Raw genomic sequence first — 20,298 nt, 5'->3', positions numbered from 1 at the left:
GATACAGGAAGCTTACAGATACATATGCTAAAGGCGAAGTAAATTACTATAAACAGGACTTTGAACTTGGTAGAGGCTTAAGGCCTTTGTTGAGCTTACTTGCCCCACTCCTTGTATTAGTTAAATACATTTCTGACAATTACAGTTTCCATTTACTACTTTGCTTTCTTATGTCTTTTATTACTTTCTATTTTCATTATTTACTCAATTCTTTACTTCATTTTCCACTTGTAAATTGAACAACCCTACTCACTTCTGTTTGTTGCTATTCCAAGCTGTTTATGTTATTTTGTTTTGTATTCTTTAATGCCTTCTTCCTTTACATCCTTCCACTTCTACCTATAGTGAACACCTTGTCTTAGAATATACTCACCAGATGGATGGAATGATAAGCAGAGGACAGGACCAGAGTGGGCATCATAATGTTGCAAAAGCTTGCGTGTCCTTATGTCATAAATCTACAGAGAAATATAATGGTTTTATGAGAATAGCATAGATCACAGTCCATCTTCCATATACAACTATCGAAAAGTTACCATTATTCCATAGATACTGACAGACAGAAAACAACTTAGACATCATTATAAAAAGAATCCACAACAACCTTACTTTAACAGAATTATCAGAATTTGCTGCAGCAATGCAGGTACCAGATGGATGAAATGCGACATGAGTGGATGATCCTCTAAGATCTGGGAAACTGTGCAGAGTACTGGCAGTGTGAATATCATGAAGCTTAACTGTTTTATCGTCGGCACACGAGACTAGCATACGGCCATCAGGTGAAAAACGAACACATCGTACCTGTAGTCCACATAGAATATTAGTACTTTGCAACAGTATTAACATTTTGGGGGGAAAAAAAAAGCAAACCAAAGAGAATGTGGCATTAAATTACTGGTTCAATTTCCAATTTCCAACACTTCCTTCATTAAATATCTGAAAACCTAAAGATTTAACAATGAGAGAGGTCACACCTTTTATCACGGAAAAGGACATTTTCTCCCAAAATCATTTTTGGTTTCATGAAGAACACCATATTTTTATACCTTTGAGATATTTTTGCATTTTATTATCCTTAAATAGTATACAAAACATCATTAGCTTAACTGAAAATTAAATAAAATTGTATAAGTTATTTCATGTTTTGCATTGGTTACTTTGGTATTTTGAAACTAAAATTAAATTTTTATTGCTATTCATAAATTTTTAAAATTTAAAAATATTATGGCACCATCAAAGCACTGGGAAATGTAATATGATATTGTTAGTATACAATGGAGTTTTGTACATACTTACATGGCAGATATATACTTAGCTATAGTCTCTGACGTCCCGACAGAATTCAAAACTCGCGGCACACGCGACAGGTAGGTCAGGTGACCAGCCCACTCCCGCCGCTGGGTGGCGGGAATAGGAACCATTCCCGTTTTCTAACCAGAATTTTTCTCTTCCACCTGTCTCCTGAGGGGAGGCTGGGCGGGCCATTAATCGTATATATCTGCCGGGTAAGTATGTACAAAACTCCATTGTATACTAACAATATCATTTTTGTACATGCAACTTCCCCGGCAGATATATACTTAGCTGATTGACACCCTTGGTGGAGGGCAAGAGACAGTTACATACTAATTATTTATGAATATAAAAACGGGGAAACAATATACGTTGTAGGTATATTAAAAAACAACCTTGGTTCCTACCTGATATGGAAGAAGACTTCATTGATACTGTCTATGAGTCTGCTTGCCGTCAGAGTTTCAGAGGATGAGACCTGTGACTGATAACCCTTTCGGATCATGCCATGAGGGCTTACCCGCTTACATGGCAGAGCCTTTTCTTGGATCATACCAATGGGGGCTGACCACCACAACTTAACTGGCAGACCACCTTGACCTGTATCATATCAACGGGGGTGGGCTAACCCTCTTACATGATAGAGCTTTAGGTAATTAAGCCACTACAAGGAGCATAACGACCAATCCCGATCACCTGACCACACTAACATGTTAGAACTACGATTTGAAAGGGGTCAACTCCTGCACCCTCTTTCAATCGACCAATTAAACGCACCAAAAACCATTAAAAACCCTAACCTAATAAAACTAAAAAGGATTGGGTTCAGCTCCCTGTCCCAGCAACGAATCCGCAGATACGTACGCTCCTAGAGTAAAGCATTTGTCGTACGTCACTTGAATTGTCTCTCAAGTAATGGGATGCAAGACTGAATTGCATCTCCAAAAAGTTGCTCCACTAGTCTGTATCGACAAGTTCTTGTGGAATGCCAAAGAGGTAGCGACTGCTCTTACCTCGCGAGCTTCAACTCTAAGGAGGTCCAGTTGTTCTTCTTTACACGCTAAATGGGCTTCCTTGATTACATCTTTGATAAGAACGCCTGAGCATTTTTTGAGATCTGTCTTTTGGGATCTCTAACTGAGCACCATAAACTCTCCTTACTCCCCTTTAGTTCGTTCTTCCTTTCTAAGTAAACAACTTAAGGCTTCTAACTGCAAAGAGCCTTTTCTTGCTCTGTACCTACTAGAGACGAAAGTCCTTTTACCTCGAAGGTTCTAGGCCAAGGTTTCGAAGGGTTTCATTCTTCGCCAAAAACATCGGTTTGAAGGAACAGAACGCCGAGTCGTTCCTGAAGCCAACATTATGTTCTAAGCTTGTAGTTCGCTTACTCTTTTTGCTGAGGCTACCGCGACCAAGGAATAAAGACTTCCTTGTCAGATCTCTGAACGTAGCCTTACGGGGAGGTTCAAATTTGGGGGTCATCAAGTACTTTAGGACCACATCCAAGTTCCAACTAGGTGCTCTAATACCTCTGTTCTTTGACGTCTCGAAGGATTTAATCAGACCATGTAAATCTTTGTCTTCCCCAATGTTTAAGGCCCTATCTATGCCAAGACTGACGATAGCATACTTTTATAGCCCTTAATTGTAGAGACTACTAAATTACATTTTTCCTTCAAGTAAAGGAGGAAATGAGCTATATCTGTCACAGAGATACTGGAAGAGGATATCTTCTGAGTCCTACACCATCTGCGAAACACATCCCACTTCGACTGGTAGACTCGAATAGTAGATGGTCTCCTTGCTCTTGCGATCGCTTTCGCAACTTCTCGAGAAAAACCTCTCGTTCTGACAAGTCCTTCGATAGTCTGAAGGCAGTTAGAGCGAGAGCGGGCAGGTTTTTGTGATACCTGTCGAAGTGGGGTTGTCTGAGAAGATCGCTCCTGTTTGGGAGAGATCTCGGAAAGTCTACTATCCATCCCAGTACCTCTGTGTACCAGTTTTGCGCTGGCCAGAACGGGGCTATGAGGGTCAGTTTGGCTCCCTCTGCTGCTGCAAACTTCCTTACTACTTCCGATATGATCTTGAACGGAGGAAAAGCATACCCGTCTATTCCGGACCAATCGAGGAGAAGGCCGTCCACAGAAATCACCCTTGGGTCGGCGATCGGGGAGCAGTAACTTTCCAGCCTGCTGTTCCAATGTGTGGCAAACAGATCTATATTTGATCTCCCCCAGAGGTTCCATAGTCTGTTGCATACCTCCTGATGCAACGTCCATTCTGTAGGCAGTACTTGGTCTCTCCTGCTCAGAAGGTCGGCTCTTACATTTCTCTCCCCTTGAATGAATCTCGTCAGGAGAGTGATTCTTCTCTCTTCTGCCCAAAGCAGTAGTTCTCTTGCCTTTTTGTAAAGGGAGAACGAGTGTCCCTCCTTGCTTCTTGATGTAAGCTAAGGCTGTTGTGTTGTCCGAATTGATCTGTAGGACTGAACCTGAGATCTGAGCCTCGAAGTGTATGAGAGACAGGTGAATCGCTGTTAATTCCTTCATATTGATGTGCCAGGACACCTGTTCTCCCCTCCAGGTGCCTGACACTTCTCTCGTCCCTAGAGTGGCTCCCCACCCCGATCTGAGGCGTCGGAATACAACACTAGCCGAGGGTTCGGAACGTGAAGGGATACTCCTTCGTTGATCCTGCACGGATTCATCCACCAACGAAGGTCCTCCTTTATTTCCTTCGTGATCTGGAAGGAATCGGACAGATTTTGGGATCTCGATCCCAATTTCTCTTAGATATAACCTGTTAAGAAGGCATTAGGTAAGCCTTCCTAGAGAATGAACTGTTCCACGAGGAAAGGGGTCCCCAAAGACTCATCCATTCCCTCGCGGCACATTGTCCTTTCTCTAGGAAGGTTGCTACTTTTTCCAAGCAGCGTTCTGTCTTTCCTGTGATGGAAATACATGAAAACCCCGAAATCCATCCGAATCCCCAGATAAACAATGTTCTGCTGGGGAATCATCTGGGATTTCTCGAGGTTTACTAACAGTCCCAAGGACTGTGTTAACTTCAGTGTCAGCTTTAAGTCCTCCAGACATCTGACTCGCGACTGTGCTCGTATCAGCCAGTCGTCTAGATACAAGGATATTCGAATCCCTTCGAGATGAAGCCAGTGAGCCACATTTTTCATCAGTCCTGTGAATACTTGAGGGGCTGTTGAGAGTCCGAAGCATAGGGCCCGAAATTGAAATACTCTTCCTTGAGCCATAAATCTGAGGTATTTCCTGGAAGACGGGTGTATTGGCACGTGGAAATAAGCATCCTGCAGGTCCAGGGATACCATCCAGTTTCCTGGACGCAGGGCTGCTAACACCGAGGATGTCGTCTCCATTGTGAACTTCCTCTTTGCTACGAACACGTTCAGGGCGCTCACGTCCAGAACTGGCCTCCAACCTCCTGAACTTTTCGGAACCAAGAACAGGCGATTGTAAAACCCCTGAGAAGAGAGATCTTTTACTTCCTCTATGGCTTCCTTGTAAAGCATCTACTCCACGAGATGTAGAAGGGCTTGTTTCTTGACAGAATCCTTGTAGTTTGCTGTCAACTCCCTTGGAGTTATAGTCAAGGGAGGTTTTTCCCTGAAGGGGATTAAATATCCTTTCTTTAGGATGGATAGGGACCAGGCATCGGCACCTTTCTGTGCCCAAGTTTCGTAAAAGTTTAGAAGCCTGGCACCCACTTTTGTCTGGAGGACCGCAGTCTCACTGGGTCTTGACGAACGGCCTTCGAGAAGACCTTCCTCTCTTCTCCGATCGTCTACTTCTGAGAGAAGATCTAGGGGCAGACCTTTGTTCCCGTCGTCCAGTAGCGGAGACGCTTGCGTCCTGGTAACTGCGTCTAGCAGGCGAATAGCTCCTTTTCCCTTTGCGTCCATTCGGAGAGGCGCTAGATTCTCTCCTATACCTCCTGGGAGGCGAAGAACACTTGTCAAAATCGTGGTGCCTATTCGGCGATACTCTTGCGTCCTTAGAAGGATATCTATAAGATCCTACGGGACTCCTGATTCCTGGGCACTTGCCGGAGGGAGAGGGTTGTTCCTTCGGGAAAAGTCTAGAGGACGAACGAACACTCCTTCCTTCTTGCGGAGCTCTGAAAAGAGAGGGGCTCTCTTCTCTCCCGGAGCTTTTAGCCGAACGAATTCTCTCACGAGAAATCCGCGAATCAGGCTCCTGATACTTGCCATGAGAGGCGCAATCGCCTCTAGAAATACTCCTGGGAGAACTCTTGCTCGCAGGGAGTTTCCGATTAGCGATCTTAGAAGGAGAGGACACACGAGTCCTGTCATATCCAACTGAAGAAGGTCTCGCTGGGGACGAAAACCTTTCAGGCGAGGAGCGTCTGCTGACGCCAGGGCGCCTACTCTCTGAGGCTCTCCTAACAGTACTCTTGATGGGGAGAAACTTCTTTCTTCCTAGAAGAGCCTTCAGAAAGAACTCCTACTAAGGCAGACAACTGCTGCTGGAGTCCTACCAAGACTTCCTTCGTCTTGTGTGCGAAACCTTCCGGAGAAGAGTCAGGAGATCTCGTAGTTCTCTTCTTACGAGCAGGAGAATACTCCGGAAAAGGTTCAGGATTGGAATGCAACTCTTCGTTTGCTGGCGTTTTCCAGGTTCTCTTAAGAGGACGCAACTTAGAGGCAGAACTCCATCCTCTTCTTGGGGACGAAGAGTCTGAGTCCGAAAAGCACTTCCTGAGGACGCTTTTGCAGTAGCTGTCCTTGGCAGCCTGGGAAGCGGCTACAGGATCTGCCGAAGGGACGCCTGACCGTTGGGAATACTCTACATCCCCCTTGCGGCTTTCGACATTCCTCCTCCCTTGGTCATGGAGTCTGAAAGAGGTCTAGGCCTAGGAGCAATGCGGAGTCGTCAGACGCCCCCTCCACTTCACTGGGGACACTGCACAAATCACTGCGCTTACCTGTCTCCTTCATTGCTTGCAGTTGCGATTTCAAGTTGATTATTGAGGCTCTCATTGCAGCCATTTCCGTAGACGCATCTACAGGTTCGCTGCTGGGGGAAGGGGCTGAAACCAAACTATGAGCAGGTGAATTAACAGAAGAGTTAGGAGCTACTTCCTCCTCAATAGAGCAGGATCTACTTGAGCTTCTGATGGAAGCCCTCCTAACTCTATCTTTCTCAAGTTTCCTTACATAAGAAGCCAAGGTCTTCCATTCCACTTCCGTTAAACCCTCACATTCCAGACAGGTGTTAGTTGCAGAACAATCATTCCCCCTACATTTTTTACAGACCATGTGAGGATCCACCGATGCTTTCGGTAGCCTCACCTTACATTCTTCTTTCGTACACACTCTAAATACAGGTACCACGTCAGACATTTTAAAGAGTATCCAAACCAAAATCCAAAAAACGGTCCACGATAAGCGTATGCCAAAGCCAAAGATCAATGTACATCACCAAAGGTCAAACAGATAATCCTCGGCCAACGAGAAAAGAATTCCAAAGCAGGAGGTACCAACAACGGTGTTGTTGTTACCGGCGACAGAAAAATTCTGGTTAGAAAACGGGAATGGTTCCTATTCCCGCCACCCATCGGCAGGAGTGGGCTGGTCACCTGACCTACCTGTCGCGTGTGCCGCGAGTTTTGAATTCTGTCGGGACGTCAGAGACTATAGCTAAGTATATATCTGCCAGGGAAGTTGCATGTACAAAAATTATCTGTACAAGTAAATCACACCACTGAATAACTTTTAGCGTAAAATTACCTTTATTACCTAGTAACAAGCACAGTAAATACTTATTTAATAAAAGCAACTTACCAAGTATTTACAACAAAGTTATTAGTTTCATTTATTCACAGCAGTTTAGATTCAAATTTTGTGGTATCTCCACTGCCTTCTATCAAAGGCATCAACTTCCACCAAACCTCTTCTCTCCATATCTTCCTTCACTTTATCTCGCCATCTAATTCTCTGTCTCCCTCTCAATCTTCTTCCTCTAACAGGTTCCTTCCAAAGCCCTCTTCACTCTCTCATCATCATCCATCGTCAACACATGTCCATACCATCTCAATCGTGACTCTCTTATCACCTCTGTAATATTTACAAGCCTGCCCTTCTTATTTTATCATTTTCCAATCTCTCAAGCAGTGATGTTCCCATAATCCACCTCAGCATTTTTATCTCTGTTCTCTCAAGCTTTGCTTCCACTTTTCTTCTTGGAGCCCATGTTTCTGCTCCATACATTAACACTGATCTTACCAGTGTTATATATCTTGAATTTTAGTTTGATTGGCACTTTCTTATCACATACCCCTCCAGCAACCTCTCTCCATTTCCCCCCATGCAGCTTTTATCCTACTGTCAACTTCAGCCTCACATCCTCCCTCTTGGCTTAAAGTCGATCCAAAGTATTTAAACTTTTCTGCCTGTTTTATAATGGAGCCTCCTCTTTCTTGTATTACTATTCTGTCTCTATTTTCCCTACTTCTCAGCAAAACCTCTGCTGCATTCACATTCACCTCTCTAAAGACTCCTGCCACTCTCCAACCCTTCTCTGTAGGTCCGCCTCATTTTCACCAGTAATCACCAGATCACTGGCGTACAACTCCCACAGCTCTTCATTCCTGATCTCTTCACTCAACATATCCAATACCAGCACAAACAAAAATGGGCTTAATGCTGACCCCTGGTGTAATCCAGCCTCAAAGTTTTCTGTTTCCCCAACTGCTGTTATCACTTTTGTGCTTGTTCCTTTATATATCATCTCGACCAGCCTAACCAACTTCACTGGAACTTTCATTTTCCTTAAACACCAAAACATCACTTCTCTTGGGATTGTATCATATGCTTTCTCTAGGTCTATAAATGCACAATAGAGCTCCTGGTTTCCCTCAAGCCTCTTTTCCTGTAGCTGTCTTTCTATGAAAATGGCATCCACCATCCCTCTTCCTCTCACGAATCCATACTGCTGTTTCCCAATTTTTACAGTCTCTCTTAATCCATGCTCTGTTAGTTTAATTCCTCCCCCATTTAACTGATTAACTACCCTTTGCCAAGTGGCGTACTACAAAGTAAACATTAGTTTGTCAAACTGATATAACAATTTGTCGAAAATTGTATTTTTCCTAACTATACAAACCTGAGGTCCTTTACAATAGGAAGGTACTTAGCGGCAGCTGAACTGGTCGTAAGCCTTTTAAACAAGGGGTTCGGTAGTTAACTACTTGTCCGGCAGTTGGCGGTCAGCTCGACTGCAAGGCGAGGAGCCACTTTGCTTGAGGCCCAGGAAACGCAGAGTGAGGGGTGGCATGAGGTGGGACTATATGTAAAGGACCTCAGGTTTGTAGTTAGGAAAAATACAATTTTCGACAAATTGTTATTAGTTCCGATACGGAATACAAACCATCGGTCCTTTACAATAGGAAGACTCACTATTTGCAAAGTGGGTGGCATCTGAGTCTAATGAACAGACTGGTGTTCGTCCTACCTTGGATTCCCTCCCTGGTCGTAAGAGCAGAGGGAGGTATCCCAGCCTCTGCCCAGCTGATCGGGGTGTGCACCACAGGATCAGTGGTCAGACTTCTGGACCAAATTTTATAAGAGGGAGGCAAGTGTACCTCTTATAAATAGCAAAAAAAGCAAGAACTAGTACCTACTTCAAGAGCAAAGGTAAAGTTATGGGTTTGTCTCTTGTTGGCTTCCACTATCCCCCTTGTTGGGGAGTGGTGGATAAACAAACACTTCTATCCCTACTGAAAGGGATAGAATGGGGCTCGGTTGTGTAGCTTACCTGCATCGGCCTCCTGTTCAGCGTAGTGACGACTGTGGCCCTCTGCCCACAGGTAGAGAGAAGAATGAAGGAGGAAGAGAAGCCAGTCACACTCTCTTTCACTCGTCCATGCATACAGTCACACAAGGATGTGATGCTGTTCTGTCTGCTCGGGTGCTGGGTAGACTACACAACTTGTTGAGCAGCCACAACGGGTTCCAAGGAAAAGGTGTCCAAGGACCTGTGGGTGATATCCCGAAGGTAAAAAGAAGTGAAGGTGGTCTGGTTGGCCCAAACGCCTGCCTTCAGTACCTGTGCTGGGAGAAGTTCTTGCGGAACGCAAGGGTTGGACCAAGCCCTCTGACTTCGTGGGCTCTCGGACGAAGGTTACGGGTGTCGTCACTGTCAGCTGTCTCGTAACCCCTCCTGATCACCTCACGCAGCCAGAAAGAAAGTGTGTTCTTGGAAACCTCTTTCTTGGTAACCCCAGTGCTAACGAAGAGGTGTCGACATTCAGGCCTGAGGTGCCGAGTTCTCTTCAGATAGCGCCGTAGCGCCCTCACAGGACAAAGCAGCATCTCATCCGCATCATTATTGGTGAAATCCTTCAGGGAGGGGATCGTGAAGGACTCGAACCGGTCATCAGGGACCGAAGGATTCTGAGTCTTCGCTATGAAGTTCGGGACGAAATTGAGCGTCACCGATCCCCATCCCCTGGAATGCTTAACGTTGAAGGAAAGACCATGAAGTTCGCCTATTCTCTTCGCCGATGCCAGGGCCAGCAAGAAGAGGGTCTTGAGGGTCAGATCCCTGTCTGATGACTCTCGGAGTGGCTCAAAGGGTCTGCGAGTCAAACTCCTAAGGACGAGAGTCACATCCCATCCCGGGGACCTGAGTTCCCTGGGTGGGCAAGACCTCTCGAAGCTCTTCATCAGGAGGGAGATCTCGAAAGAAGAGGAGATATCCACACCTAGAAATTTAAGGACTAAGGCCAGGGCGGCTCTGTAGCCCTTAATTGCAGAGACGGAGAGGAGCTTCTCTCGGCGAAGAAATACGAGGAAGAGGAAATCCGCTACCTGATGAAGACGGACCACTTTCCCTGGTAGACAGCCGCAGAGGACTGTCTAAGGTATCCGGCCATCTCTGTCGCTGCGCTGCGAGAAAAGCCTCTCACTTGCAAGAGATGGTGGATAGAAGCCAGCCGTGAAGACACAGGGACTTGACGGATCGGTGGTACCGTTCCATGTGTGGCTGGCACAGGAGGTTGTGCCAGGGGGAAATCTCTCTCAGCTCTCCGGCAAGCAGAGCCAGCAGGTCCGGATACCAAATGGCTTGAGGTCGTTTGGGCACCACCAGGATCATCCGAAGGTTCGCAGTGATCAGCGCCCTGCTGATCACTGCGAATCAGACGGAACGGGGGAAGGCGTAAACGAAGAGGTTGTCCCACAGGTCGAACAGCCTTTACGCCACGTCTGGGTGAAGGGACTACTCGGTTCCTATCACCTGATCCCGACGACTGAGCTTGTAGGCTACCACATTCCTCTTGCCCGGAATGTAGCGAGCCAACAACTCTATTGAGTGTGTGCCGCGGCCCACTCGTACACCTGCAGCATCAACTGGTGTAACAGGAGGGACACTAGACCCCCTTGCTTGTTGACGTATGCCACTACTGTGGTGTTGTCGCACATCAACACCATCGAGTGTCCCATCAGACGGTCCCGGAACTCTTGGAGAGCGAGGAACGCTGCCTTGAGCTCCAGGATGTTGATGTGAAGGTGCTTGTCATGATGGTCACACACCTGCAGTCAGCAACTCCTCCAGGTCTGCGCCCCATCCCTCGGTCGATGCATCCGAGAAGAGAAGCATCTCCAGGGGAGAGAGAGAGAGAGAGAGAGAGAGAGAGAGAGAGAGAGAGAGAGAGAGAGAGAGAGAGAGAGAGGCACTCCTCTTACGAGGTTCCTGTCGTCCAGCCACCAGGCTAGGTCTGCCTTACCTCCTCCGTGAGGGACACAGGGAAGAAGGGAGGGTCCCTTGCCTGTGACCAACACGCCTTTAGTCTCCACTGAAGAGACCGCAGGTGAAGACGCCTGTGAGGGACTAGCTTCTCGAGAAACGACAGGTGGCCGATCAAGACTTGCCACTGCTGAGCCGGTTGCTCCTGTCGAGACAGGAACCCTATTACTGCCTCCCTGAATCTGCTGATCCGCGAATCTGCGGGGAAGACTCGCCCTGCTGCCGTGTCGATCAGCATGCCCAGGTACTTCATCCTCTGCTTGGGTTCGAGCTCTGACTTCTCATGATTCAAAGGGTAGTAAATATCCCTCCCGAAGGACATTTACTATCCAGGTCTCCGCACCGTAGCGCTGCCAAGTTGCCCAATGGCTCGCCAGGCACCCCCCCACTTCCGGCAGCAGGTGAGGAGGAACGCCGTCCCTAGCGTTTCCCACCTCTTTGACTTCTTCTTACCTGGCCCCCCCTCGTTAGGAGGGCTGGGAGGAGGGCTGGTGACGGTCACCCCTAGAAGAAGTTGAAGGCAGAGCCTTTCCTTTGAGCTTCGACTATACGATTGTCTTGGCCGCAGAGGAAGCGCTAACCAAACTCTTAGGTTTGGCCGCAGTAACTCGAGGCTGCCCAGACGCCTTCGAGACTGCCTGGTGTACTAAACGGTCACTGTCGTCAGTGCGCCGTCTTTCTACCGCAGTATCCACCATCTCTCCCGGGAAGAGAGAGGAGGAGCTCCGCACCGGTCCGTTGCGAAGACCCAGAGCCGCCTCACGCCCGGCCGCCCTAGTCACTCGGGTGAGAAGAGCGTTTCTATGCCGGAGAACCAGGTTGGTCCACAGGTTGGCCGTCTGGTGGGCCAGGTAGGTGATAGCCCTACCCCCAGACTGGCACAGTCTCACGAAAGCCGGGTCTCCTTCAGGAGTGATATTCCCTAAGGAGGCCGCGGTTTTTGACACTGTGAGGGACCCCAGGGCAGCCATGAGACTGCCAGGAAGGCTGCCATTGCGGTAGACTCCAAGGCAAGTGCCTCCTGCTGCGGGAACCAGAGGTTCTCCGACAGGAGCTGCGGCAGAGACACCCCCGGAGTTAGCCTGGCTAGCTCCGGGTTAACCTGTTTGGGCGGCAGAGGGTCCTCCGAAGGCACGTAAAAGCGCCTCTGTCGCGGTAGAGGTGGAGGAAGGAGCTTAGCGGACCTACTGGACCGAAGTGAACCCTCCTGTCTGGAGACGAGAGCGTCCACCTGGCCCAGCACGCTGTCAGCCAAAGCTGATCGCGGCAGACCCACCGCCGTCCTGGGTTCCTTCTTAGGTCCCCAGAACGCTTCCAAGCCCGATGTGGGTTCGGTAGGTGGGAGCAGCGATCCTTCTTCGAGGTCGTTGTGCTGACAGATCAGCGCAATCACCTCCGCGAACGACCTCTGGATCTCTGGAGTGACTGCATCCTGTGGACCGTCAAGCCCTTCCAACAAGAATGCCTCCTGAGAGCCTCCTCCTTCCACAGGAGGAACCACGACAGACCCCTCCTGGTCTCCTCCTACCACTTGCGTGTACGACCTGGTCGGTCCGAGGACTGTGCCAGGTTCGTAGGGCGTCGTGGCGGGATCACGAGGGGCGCGCCCTTCGTGATCGCTCCTGATCACCTCGCTCTTCCCAGTAAAGCCCAAGGAAGTTGAAGGTATCAGAGACGCAGACCTGACGCTCCCCCCGCGCCCACTGACAGAGCGGTGTGCTGAGGGGGCTGCAGGCGATCGTCAACCCGCGGTGGCCATCAGTCTACAGGCCTGGTCAAACGGCTCTCCCGGGGAGAATGGCTGGACCGAGGACAGCGCCGATGGTCCCGAGCGTCAGAAGAGCTGCTGCTGGTTCCCCTCTCTGCCCGGTCCGGGTGGGAGCGGCGGTCGGGGGATCCGCAGAGTCCACTGTCGTGGTGGGAGCGAGGCCTATCCTCACGGCGCGTCACGCCACCTGGACCAGCCGGGGCTGGTTCAGGCGACCGAGGGGACTGCTTCCTTGCCTCAGCCCGCGAGTGGTCTGGGACCGTTGCGTCAACCCTGGGTACTAGCGCGTCGCCACGAGAGCGATCGCTGGTCTGGTGAGTCGCCTGAGCAACTCCCTCCAGTCTTCCGTCCCCTGAGAGAACTCGGATGCCTGGGCCTTGGCTGTCCGGTCGCCCGCAGGTGAGCGAACACTCGGTGACTCTCGCGAACGAGAGGCCGAGACGGTACCTGGCGTCGAGGCAGAACCTCTGGCGCCAGGTGAGGAAGTGCCGGTACTAGCCGACACTCCTCCGGTCCCCGTCTTCTTCTTCCTCGTGGAAGAGGAAACGGGCCCCGTTCCCAAAGGAACAGGACCGACGGAAGTCCCAACCGTCCCACCGGAGCGAGACGAACCCTTAGAAGTTTCAGCACGAGACTTCTTAGGGGAGGAGGAGGCAGCCTTCTTCTTCTTCGGCTTGGGGGCCTTAGAAGTTGAAGGGGAAGCGGCAGCAGGCAACGAAGACGAAGAAGACGATGAAGACGAAGATGACACCTTCCTCCTCTTCCTCTTCGTCAGCTTCCTTAGCACCACCGTCAGGTCTTCCATCCAGGACGGAGCCGGGGCAGTTGCTGAAGCAACAGGGCCAGACTGCACCTGTCCGGAAGGACCTGGGGTGGGAGCAGCAACACCACAAGCAGGAACTGGTACTAAGGCTGGAGTGGCAACGAAATCAGAAACAGGAGGCGGGGCAGGAACCGGCAGCATCCTCTGCACAGGAGGTAGGTCTAGCGGTGAGCTCTTGGGACACCAGAAGTCCGGGGGTGCGGCAGGAGTGAAGAAACCAGGCGGTGGTGTAGCAACGGGCAAGGAAACCTCCGGCAGCGGAGCCTGCACAGCGGCTGTCGGGGTCACCGTGGCTACGTGCTGCGTATACACCAGGTGAGGCGGCGCAGCGTAGCCTGGCATGGATACCGTCGTGGTAGTCATGGTGGTAGGCCCATGCGTGACCGGCGTAGCCCCTCTCGCCAGATGACTAAGCAGCCATCTTGCTTGGTGAGACGTACCCGCGTGAAGTCACAATAATCAACAGATATCACAAGTTTAACATACGACTAGAATTTGAGAAATATCTAGAAGTGTTCGTGAACTATCGGTGATAAGATTAGTGTGAAAATAGTAGGATAAAGCGTCTTCTAAGTTAGTTTATCAAGTGTAATACTATAAATCAGAACAAGATGGCAGTAAGTTCCAACTGCGGGAAAAGGTGGCGTAATTTGGCGTGCTTAGCAATTCACAATACGATGAGGTAGCAGGAAGGGAACTGGCATTTCTCATCTATGAAATCAGCAACAGTCCTAACCAAAAAGATACAAAAGCATTCATAGATATATTAGAAGGATATAATCCTTCAAACTGGAACAAATCTAATGAAAAACATCTTGAAAATAATTGAAGAAGTTCCAAATAAAATCCAAGTGGTCAAGAGACTCATAAAGAAAATATACATAAACCAACATATTCCGACAAAGAAAATGAATAAGGTGAATCTTGTGAATATACTAATTGATGCATTAGGAAAAAGAATGCCAAAAGCATGCAAACTGTGTAAGTTTGTATAGCATAGTCAATCCACAAAACCTAATCAGAAAATGTGCTGCATGCAACATTCCGACCCATCCACAGTGTGCTGAGGTAATACAAGATTTGAGAAAGATACAAGAATTTTTTGTTCAACATGTCTATCATGGATAGACAATGTTATTAAATCAAGATTGAATGTACAAATAGTTGAGGATGAAGAAGAGAAGAGGAAGAAGAAGAAGAAGAAAAAGAAGAAGAGGAAAACGGAAGAGAAGTAAACAAAAATGAAATGACAGAAAAAAATAAAATAAGGAAAACAAAGAACAAGATAAAAGTATGGATGCAGAGATACTCATTGATACTACATATGAGGCAATAAAGCAGCATTCCTACGAAGAAATAAATTACGATATGACAACAGAAAAGCAAATCCCGAAGAGGCTCTACCCAGATCTATACAATGATGGGGAAATAAAGAGGAAAAAAATAGACAAGAAAGACAAATCTGCAACCTTTTGAAAAGAGGGAATTGCAGATTTGAGAAAGATGTTACTACAACAAACATCCTAAGATATGTCAAAACTATGAAATATATGGTATAAATGTGCATACTTAGATGGATATGGGGATGATTGCAGATCTGCATCCAAAAAATATGTAAAAACCTAAAAGAAGGAAAAGGATGTAAGTTCGACAAAAAATGCAAATATATTGCACCCTGTAGCCATGAATCATAATCAAATAAATAACCAACCAAGTAATAAATCCAAAATAAGAAAGAAACAAATAAAGAGAGAAATCAAGAATATCAGGTAAAAGAGAAAAGCAAACCACCAATGAGATATGCAGAGGTTGTCAGCAAAAATTTCAAAGCATCAGCTCCGAAATTCTACTCAAGAGATAATAACTGTATTTATTATTTTGCAAGAGGATATTGCAGAAACGGAGAAAATTGCAGATTCAGACACAAAAATTAATAATTATGATGAAGGAAGATCAAATATTATGGAAAAAGTTGGATTTTTTTAATGTCAGAATTTCTGGAAATGAAAAAAAGAACAACATACCAGAACAGGAAAGAGACATGGGAAAATCCTTATTACTATCAGTATTAAATGAAGGAGAAAACACGCAAACCATCATAGTGATGAATGCGCAGGGTTTAGTTACGAGTAACTCAAAAAGAAAAATAGAGTACTTAGAAGAACTACCCAAAATGAAAAGAAAATAGATATAATGAATATAAGTGAAACCTGGTATTCCCAAGAGACTGGGAATGATGATCAAATAAAAGGGTTCCAAACTTATAGATCAGATAGAAAAAATAGGAATCAAGGGGGAACCGCAATATATGGGAAAGACAAAAAACAAGGAAAAATATATGAGAAATATAGTAACTCAGAATGTGAACTAATAGCGGTAGAATTTGAATCTGAAAAATTGATGAACATAGTAATATATAGACCTCCTAATACTAAAGAGTTTGACATAATAATTGAAAAATTGGAATGATATATGTAGAAATCACAAGGACTGGACTATTCTCCTATCTGGTGACTTCAACTTTCCTTTCGTAGAATGGAAGAACGAATAGGAGATTGTGGTTGTACTTATACATATAAAAAAGAGAGTAATAGTAGTGCAGAAGATAAGAGGCAATTTGAAAAGCTATTAGATATGCTACTAGAATACAACATTCAACAAATAAATCACCTGCCAACAAGAAAGGAAAATACTTTAGACCTAGTATTTGTGAACGAGATGAATTATGTTAAAAAAATAATAGTTTATAATGCGAGTATTTCAGACCATAATGTCATAGAATTAACAGTTCATTCCAAAGCAAGTGAAAATAGAGATAAGCAAGAAATGAAAAAGTGGGAAGGATATGGAAAATACAACTTCTACAGTAAAAATATTAAAATGGTCAGAAATTAATGAAGAATTAAACAAAGATGGGATAACATTTTCGTAAGTGATGACATAAGGGTAAATACGGAGATATTATATAAAATATTGGAGATAATAGTGGAAAAATATATATCCGAAGAAGAAAAGTAAACATCATTCATGCATACCAAGAGACAGAAGGATCTTGTTTCCAGAAAATCAGAAAGTGGAAAAAAAAGGTCTTGCAAAAGAAAAAATGCATGGAAAGTTATAGAACTAAAAAGTAAGATAGAAAATGCAGAACAAAAGATTATACAATCAAAAGAAAATGAAAAACGGGACTTGGAAGAAAAACCCTATTAAATATCAAGCAAAACCCCAACTATTATACTCATATGCGAAGAAGATGAATAAAAGAAGAATAGAAATAGGCCCTCTGAGAATTGAAGGGAGATTAACGAATGAAAAAAAGGAAATTTGCAACATACTGGCAGAACGATATAAGAGAGAATTCACCCCTAGAATAGATAATGAAGATAATGATATAGAAGTAAGGGATGAAAATAGTGAATATTTAGCTGACATAGATATTAATGAAGCTGATATTGTGCAGGCTATTAATGAATTAAAATGGTAGCTGCTGCAGGGCCTGATGGAATTCCTGCTATTTTGTTAAAGAAAGTAGTTCATTCTATCGCAAAGCCACTTGCAATATTATTAAGACAAAGTGTAGATACAGGCAAGATATATGATGAGCAAAAATTAGCATATACTTACCCCTACTTTCAAAAGTGGATCAAGACTAGAGGCAAGTATTATAGGCCTGTGAGTCTAACATCACATATTATGAAAGTGTATGAAAGGGTAATGAAGAAAAATATATGAACATTTAATAAAAAATAATTTGTTTAATAAAGGACAACATGGTTTCGTACCCGGAAAAAGTACACAAACCCAACTGTTAGTCCACCGTGAAAACATATTCAAAAATATGAAAAGCGGAATGAAACAGATGTGGTTTATTTAGACTTTGCAAAAGCTTTTGATAAAGTAGACCATAATATATTAGCGAAGAAAATTAGAAAACACAATATCGTGGATAAAAGTAGGAAGATGGTTAAAAGAATTTTTACACACAGAAAACAGATAGTTATTGCAAACGACGAGAAATCGGATGAAGCCAAGGTAATATCCGGTGTGCCGCAAGGTACGGTGTTAGCTGCAATACTGTTTGTTATTATGATTGAAGACATAGACAATAATGTAAAGATTCGGTAGTGAGTAGTTTTTCGCAGATGACACAAGAATAATAGAGAAATTACTTGTGATGAAGATAGGAACGCTCTACAAAGAGACCTTAACAAAGTATATGATTGGGCAGAGGTAAATAGGATGGTATTTAACTCTGATAAATTTGAATCAATAAATTATGGAGACAGAGAAAGAAAGCTATATGCATATAAGGACCTAAATAATGAGACCATCACAAATAAGGAAGCAGTTAAAGACCTTGGTGTGATGATGAATAGGAACATGTTATGCAATGATCAAATATCAACTCTGTTGGCAAAATGTAAAGCAAAATGGAATGTTGTTACGGCACTTCAAAACAAGAAAAGCTGAACACATGATTATGCTGTATAAAACATATGTTCGTAGTCCACTTGAATATTGCAATATGATATGGTACCCACACTATCAAAAGGATATTGCACAAATAGAGAGTGTACAAAGGTCATTTACAGCTAGAATAGAAGAATTAAGGACCTAGACTACTGGGAAAGACTACAATTCTTAAAATTATATAGTCTAGAAAGGAGAGAGAACGCTACATGATAATTCAGGCATGGAACAGATAGAAGGAATAGCAGAAAATATCATGAACTAAAAATATCAGAAAGAGCAAGCAGAGGTAGATTAATAGTGCCCAAAACTATACCAGGAAAAATAAGGAAAGCACACAGGACATTAATCCACTACGCACCAGCATCGATAATGCAGCGTCTATTCAATGCGTTGCCAGCTCATCTGAGGAATATATCAGGAGTGAGCGTAGATGTGTTTAAGAATAAGCTCGACAAATATCTAAACTGCATCCCAGACCATCCAAGATTGGAAGATGCAAAATATACCGGAAGATGTACTAGCAACTCTCTGGTAGACACTAGAGGTGCCTCACACTGAGGGACCTGGGGCAACCCGAACAAGATGTAAGGCTGTAAGGTCTGTAAGGTAAGCCCCTGAACCTCGGTGTCCCTTGCAGCCCCAGCGAGTGCGAGTACCAGGCCCTGCCGAGATCGTCGCCTGTGGTCAGCAGATCTGAGGGAGGGAAAGTCGGGTAGATCAGTGGAGGGGTCCCCCCTCGCCCATGGGGGATAGTTCCCAGCCCGAGCGAACGGAGGACCCCGAGTACAACTGGATGTCGGGGTATCTCTCCCCCTCCTCTACGCTCGAATGATCGAGGGAGGAGAGGGAGCGAGAAACCTCTCCCAAAGGGGAAGGAGCCATACGAGGGAGCTGAGCCGGAGGGAGAAAGGAGGAAGATAAATCAGTGACCAAGGACGTAGCCAGGGAGTCCTCTGACAACTCCTTAGCTGGCTTCTGCGGCTTCTTCCTCCCCCCGTAGCGCTCCCACTGTGCCTCCGACCAAAAGATACATGTATCACACGTCTCGGCACGAGAGCATTCACGCCCTCGACATCGAGCACAAAAATCATGAGGATCTACCTCCACAGAAGAGCGGAAAGCCCCACACTTACTGCCCCCAATACCCAGGCTTAATCTACTGTTGATGGGGGGGGGGGGGGGGGGAGGGGGGGGAGGGGGGGCTTCTCCGGCTTCTTGGTTAGTAATTTCCATAATAAAATGAAAAATAGATCAAACACGCACTTACTTTTGTACTTGCAACACATACAAGTAAAAGAAAAAGTGAGAAAGCCTTCATGCAGTGAAGAAAACAAAGCATACAACAGAAGCGGGCAGAGAGACGAAGAGCAGCACGTCCATCCACGAGCGTGGCCGAAAGCAAAGTGGCTCCTCGCCTCGCAGTCGAGCGTACCGCTAACTACCGGACAAATAGTTTACTACCGAACCCCTTGTTTAAAAGGCTTACAACCGGTTCAGCTGCTGCTAAGTACCTTCCTATTGTAAAGGACCGATGGTTTGTATTCCGTATCGGAACAAATTCAAGTTTGCTATGGACCTGATATTGTTCAATAATACCATTTCGGTAGCGAAATGACAATCTTTTGCTTAATTCATCTTTATGATGAATAATGTAACAACATGGTGTTGCTGAGCTGATAGTAAGTATAGTGTAATAATGTAAACATTGCATTCATTACCATGTTGCTGAGTTGACAGATAAGTATAGTGTAATAATGTAAACATTGCAATCATTACCAAACAGATTTTGGTATTGAATTTTAATTCTGCAAGGCACTTCTTGCAGGATTAGTATTTTTTGTTTGTTGATAAAGTTCTGATTAAAGTTTTTCACCCCTTTTGCTTAATAGCAAATTTGCAGTCTATTGCTCGCTACTGCAGTGAACTTGCAGTAAATTTAAATGCTTATCACCCTTTCCTTTCCAGAAATGTTTAAGTGAAATGGTATAATGTAGCAGGAGAGAATTTTAAGCTGTGATGGACTTTCGGAGAACGGTTTAGTTGAGATCGTACATGAGTGTTGCTTTAGAAGTGCCAATGCTGAGCTTGGATCAACACAGGTAGCTACTAGCTAACCTGATGAAATCATATGTCTGGTACCC

General features: G+C 45.5%; 1 protein-coding gene and 1 pseudogene across 1 annotated transcript in view; one reads left to right on the top strand and one right to left on the bottom strand.

Moving 5' to 3' along the window:
* LOC135222076 (POC1 centriolar protein homolog A-like) overlaps positions 1 to 20,298 on the top strand; it is a 158,555-nt pseudogene that overhangs the window by 70,959 nt on the left and 67,298 nt on the right.
* The window catches only part of LOC135222101 (POC1 centriolar protein homolog A-like), a 57,915-nt gene that overhangs the window by 7,443 nt on the left and 30,174 nt on the right, over positions 1 to 20,298 (bottom strand). The window contains exons 3-4 of the mRNA XM_064260272.1: positions 610 to 804; positions 374 to 458 (exon numbers count right to left, since the gene is read on the bottom strand). Coding sequence (XP_064116342.1) covers positions 374 to 458; positions 610 to 804 — 280 coding nt within the window. The remainder of the gene's footprint in view (positions 1 to 373; positions 459 to 609; positions 805 to 20,298) is intronic.

Source organism: Macrobrachium nipponense, chromosome 3 (assembly GCF_015104395.2).
Source record: "Macrobrachium nipponense isolate FS-2020 chromosome 3, ASM1510439v2, whole genome shotgun sequence".
Taxonomy (NCBI): domain Eukaryota; kingdom Metazoa; phylum Arthropoda; class Malacostraca; order Decapoda; family Palaemonidae; genus Macrobrachium; species Macrobrachium nipponense.
Note: the sequence above shows the minus strand (reverse complement) of the source record. Positions and strands in the feature narration are given on the sequence as shown.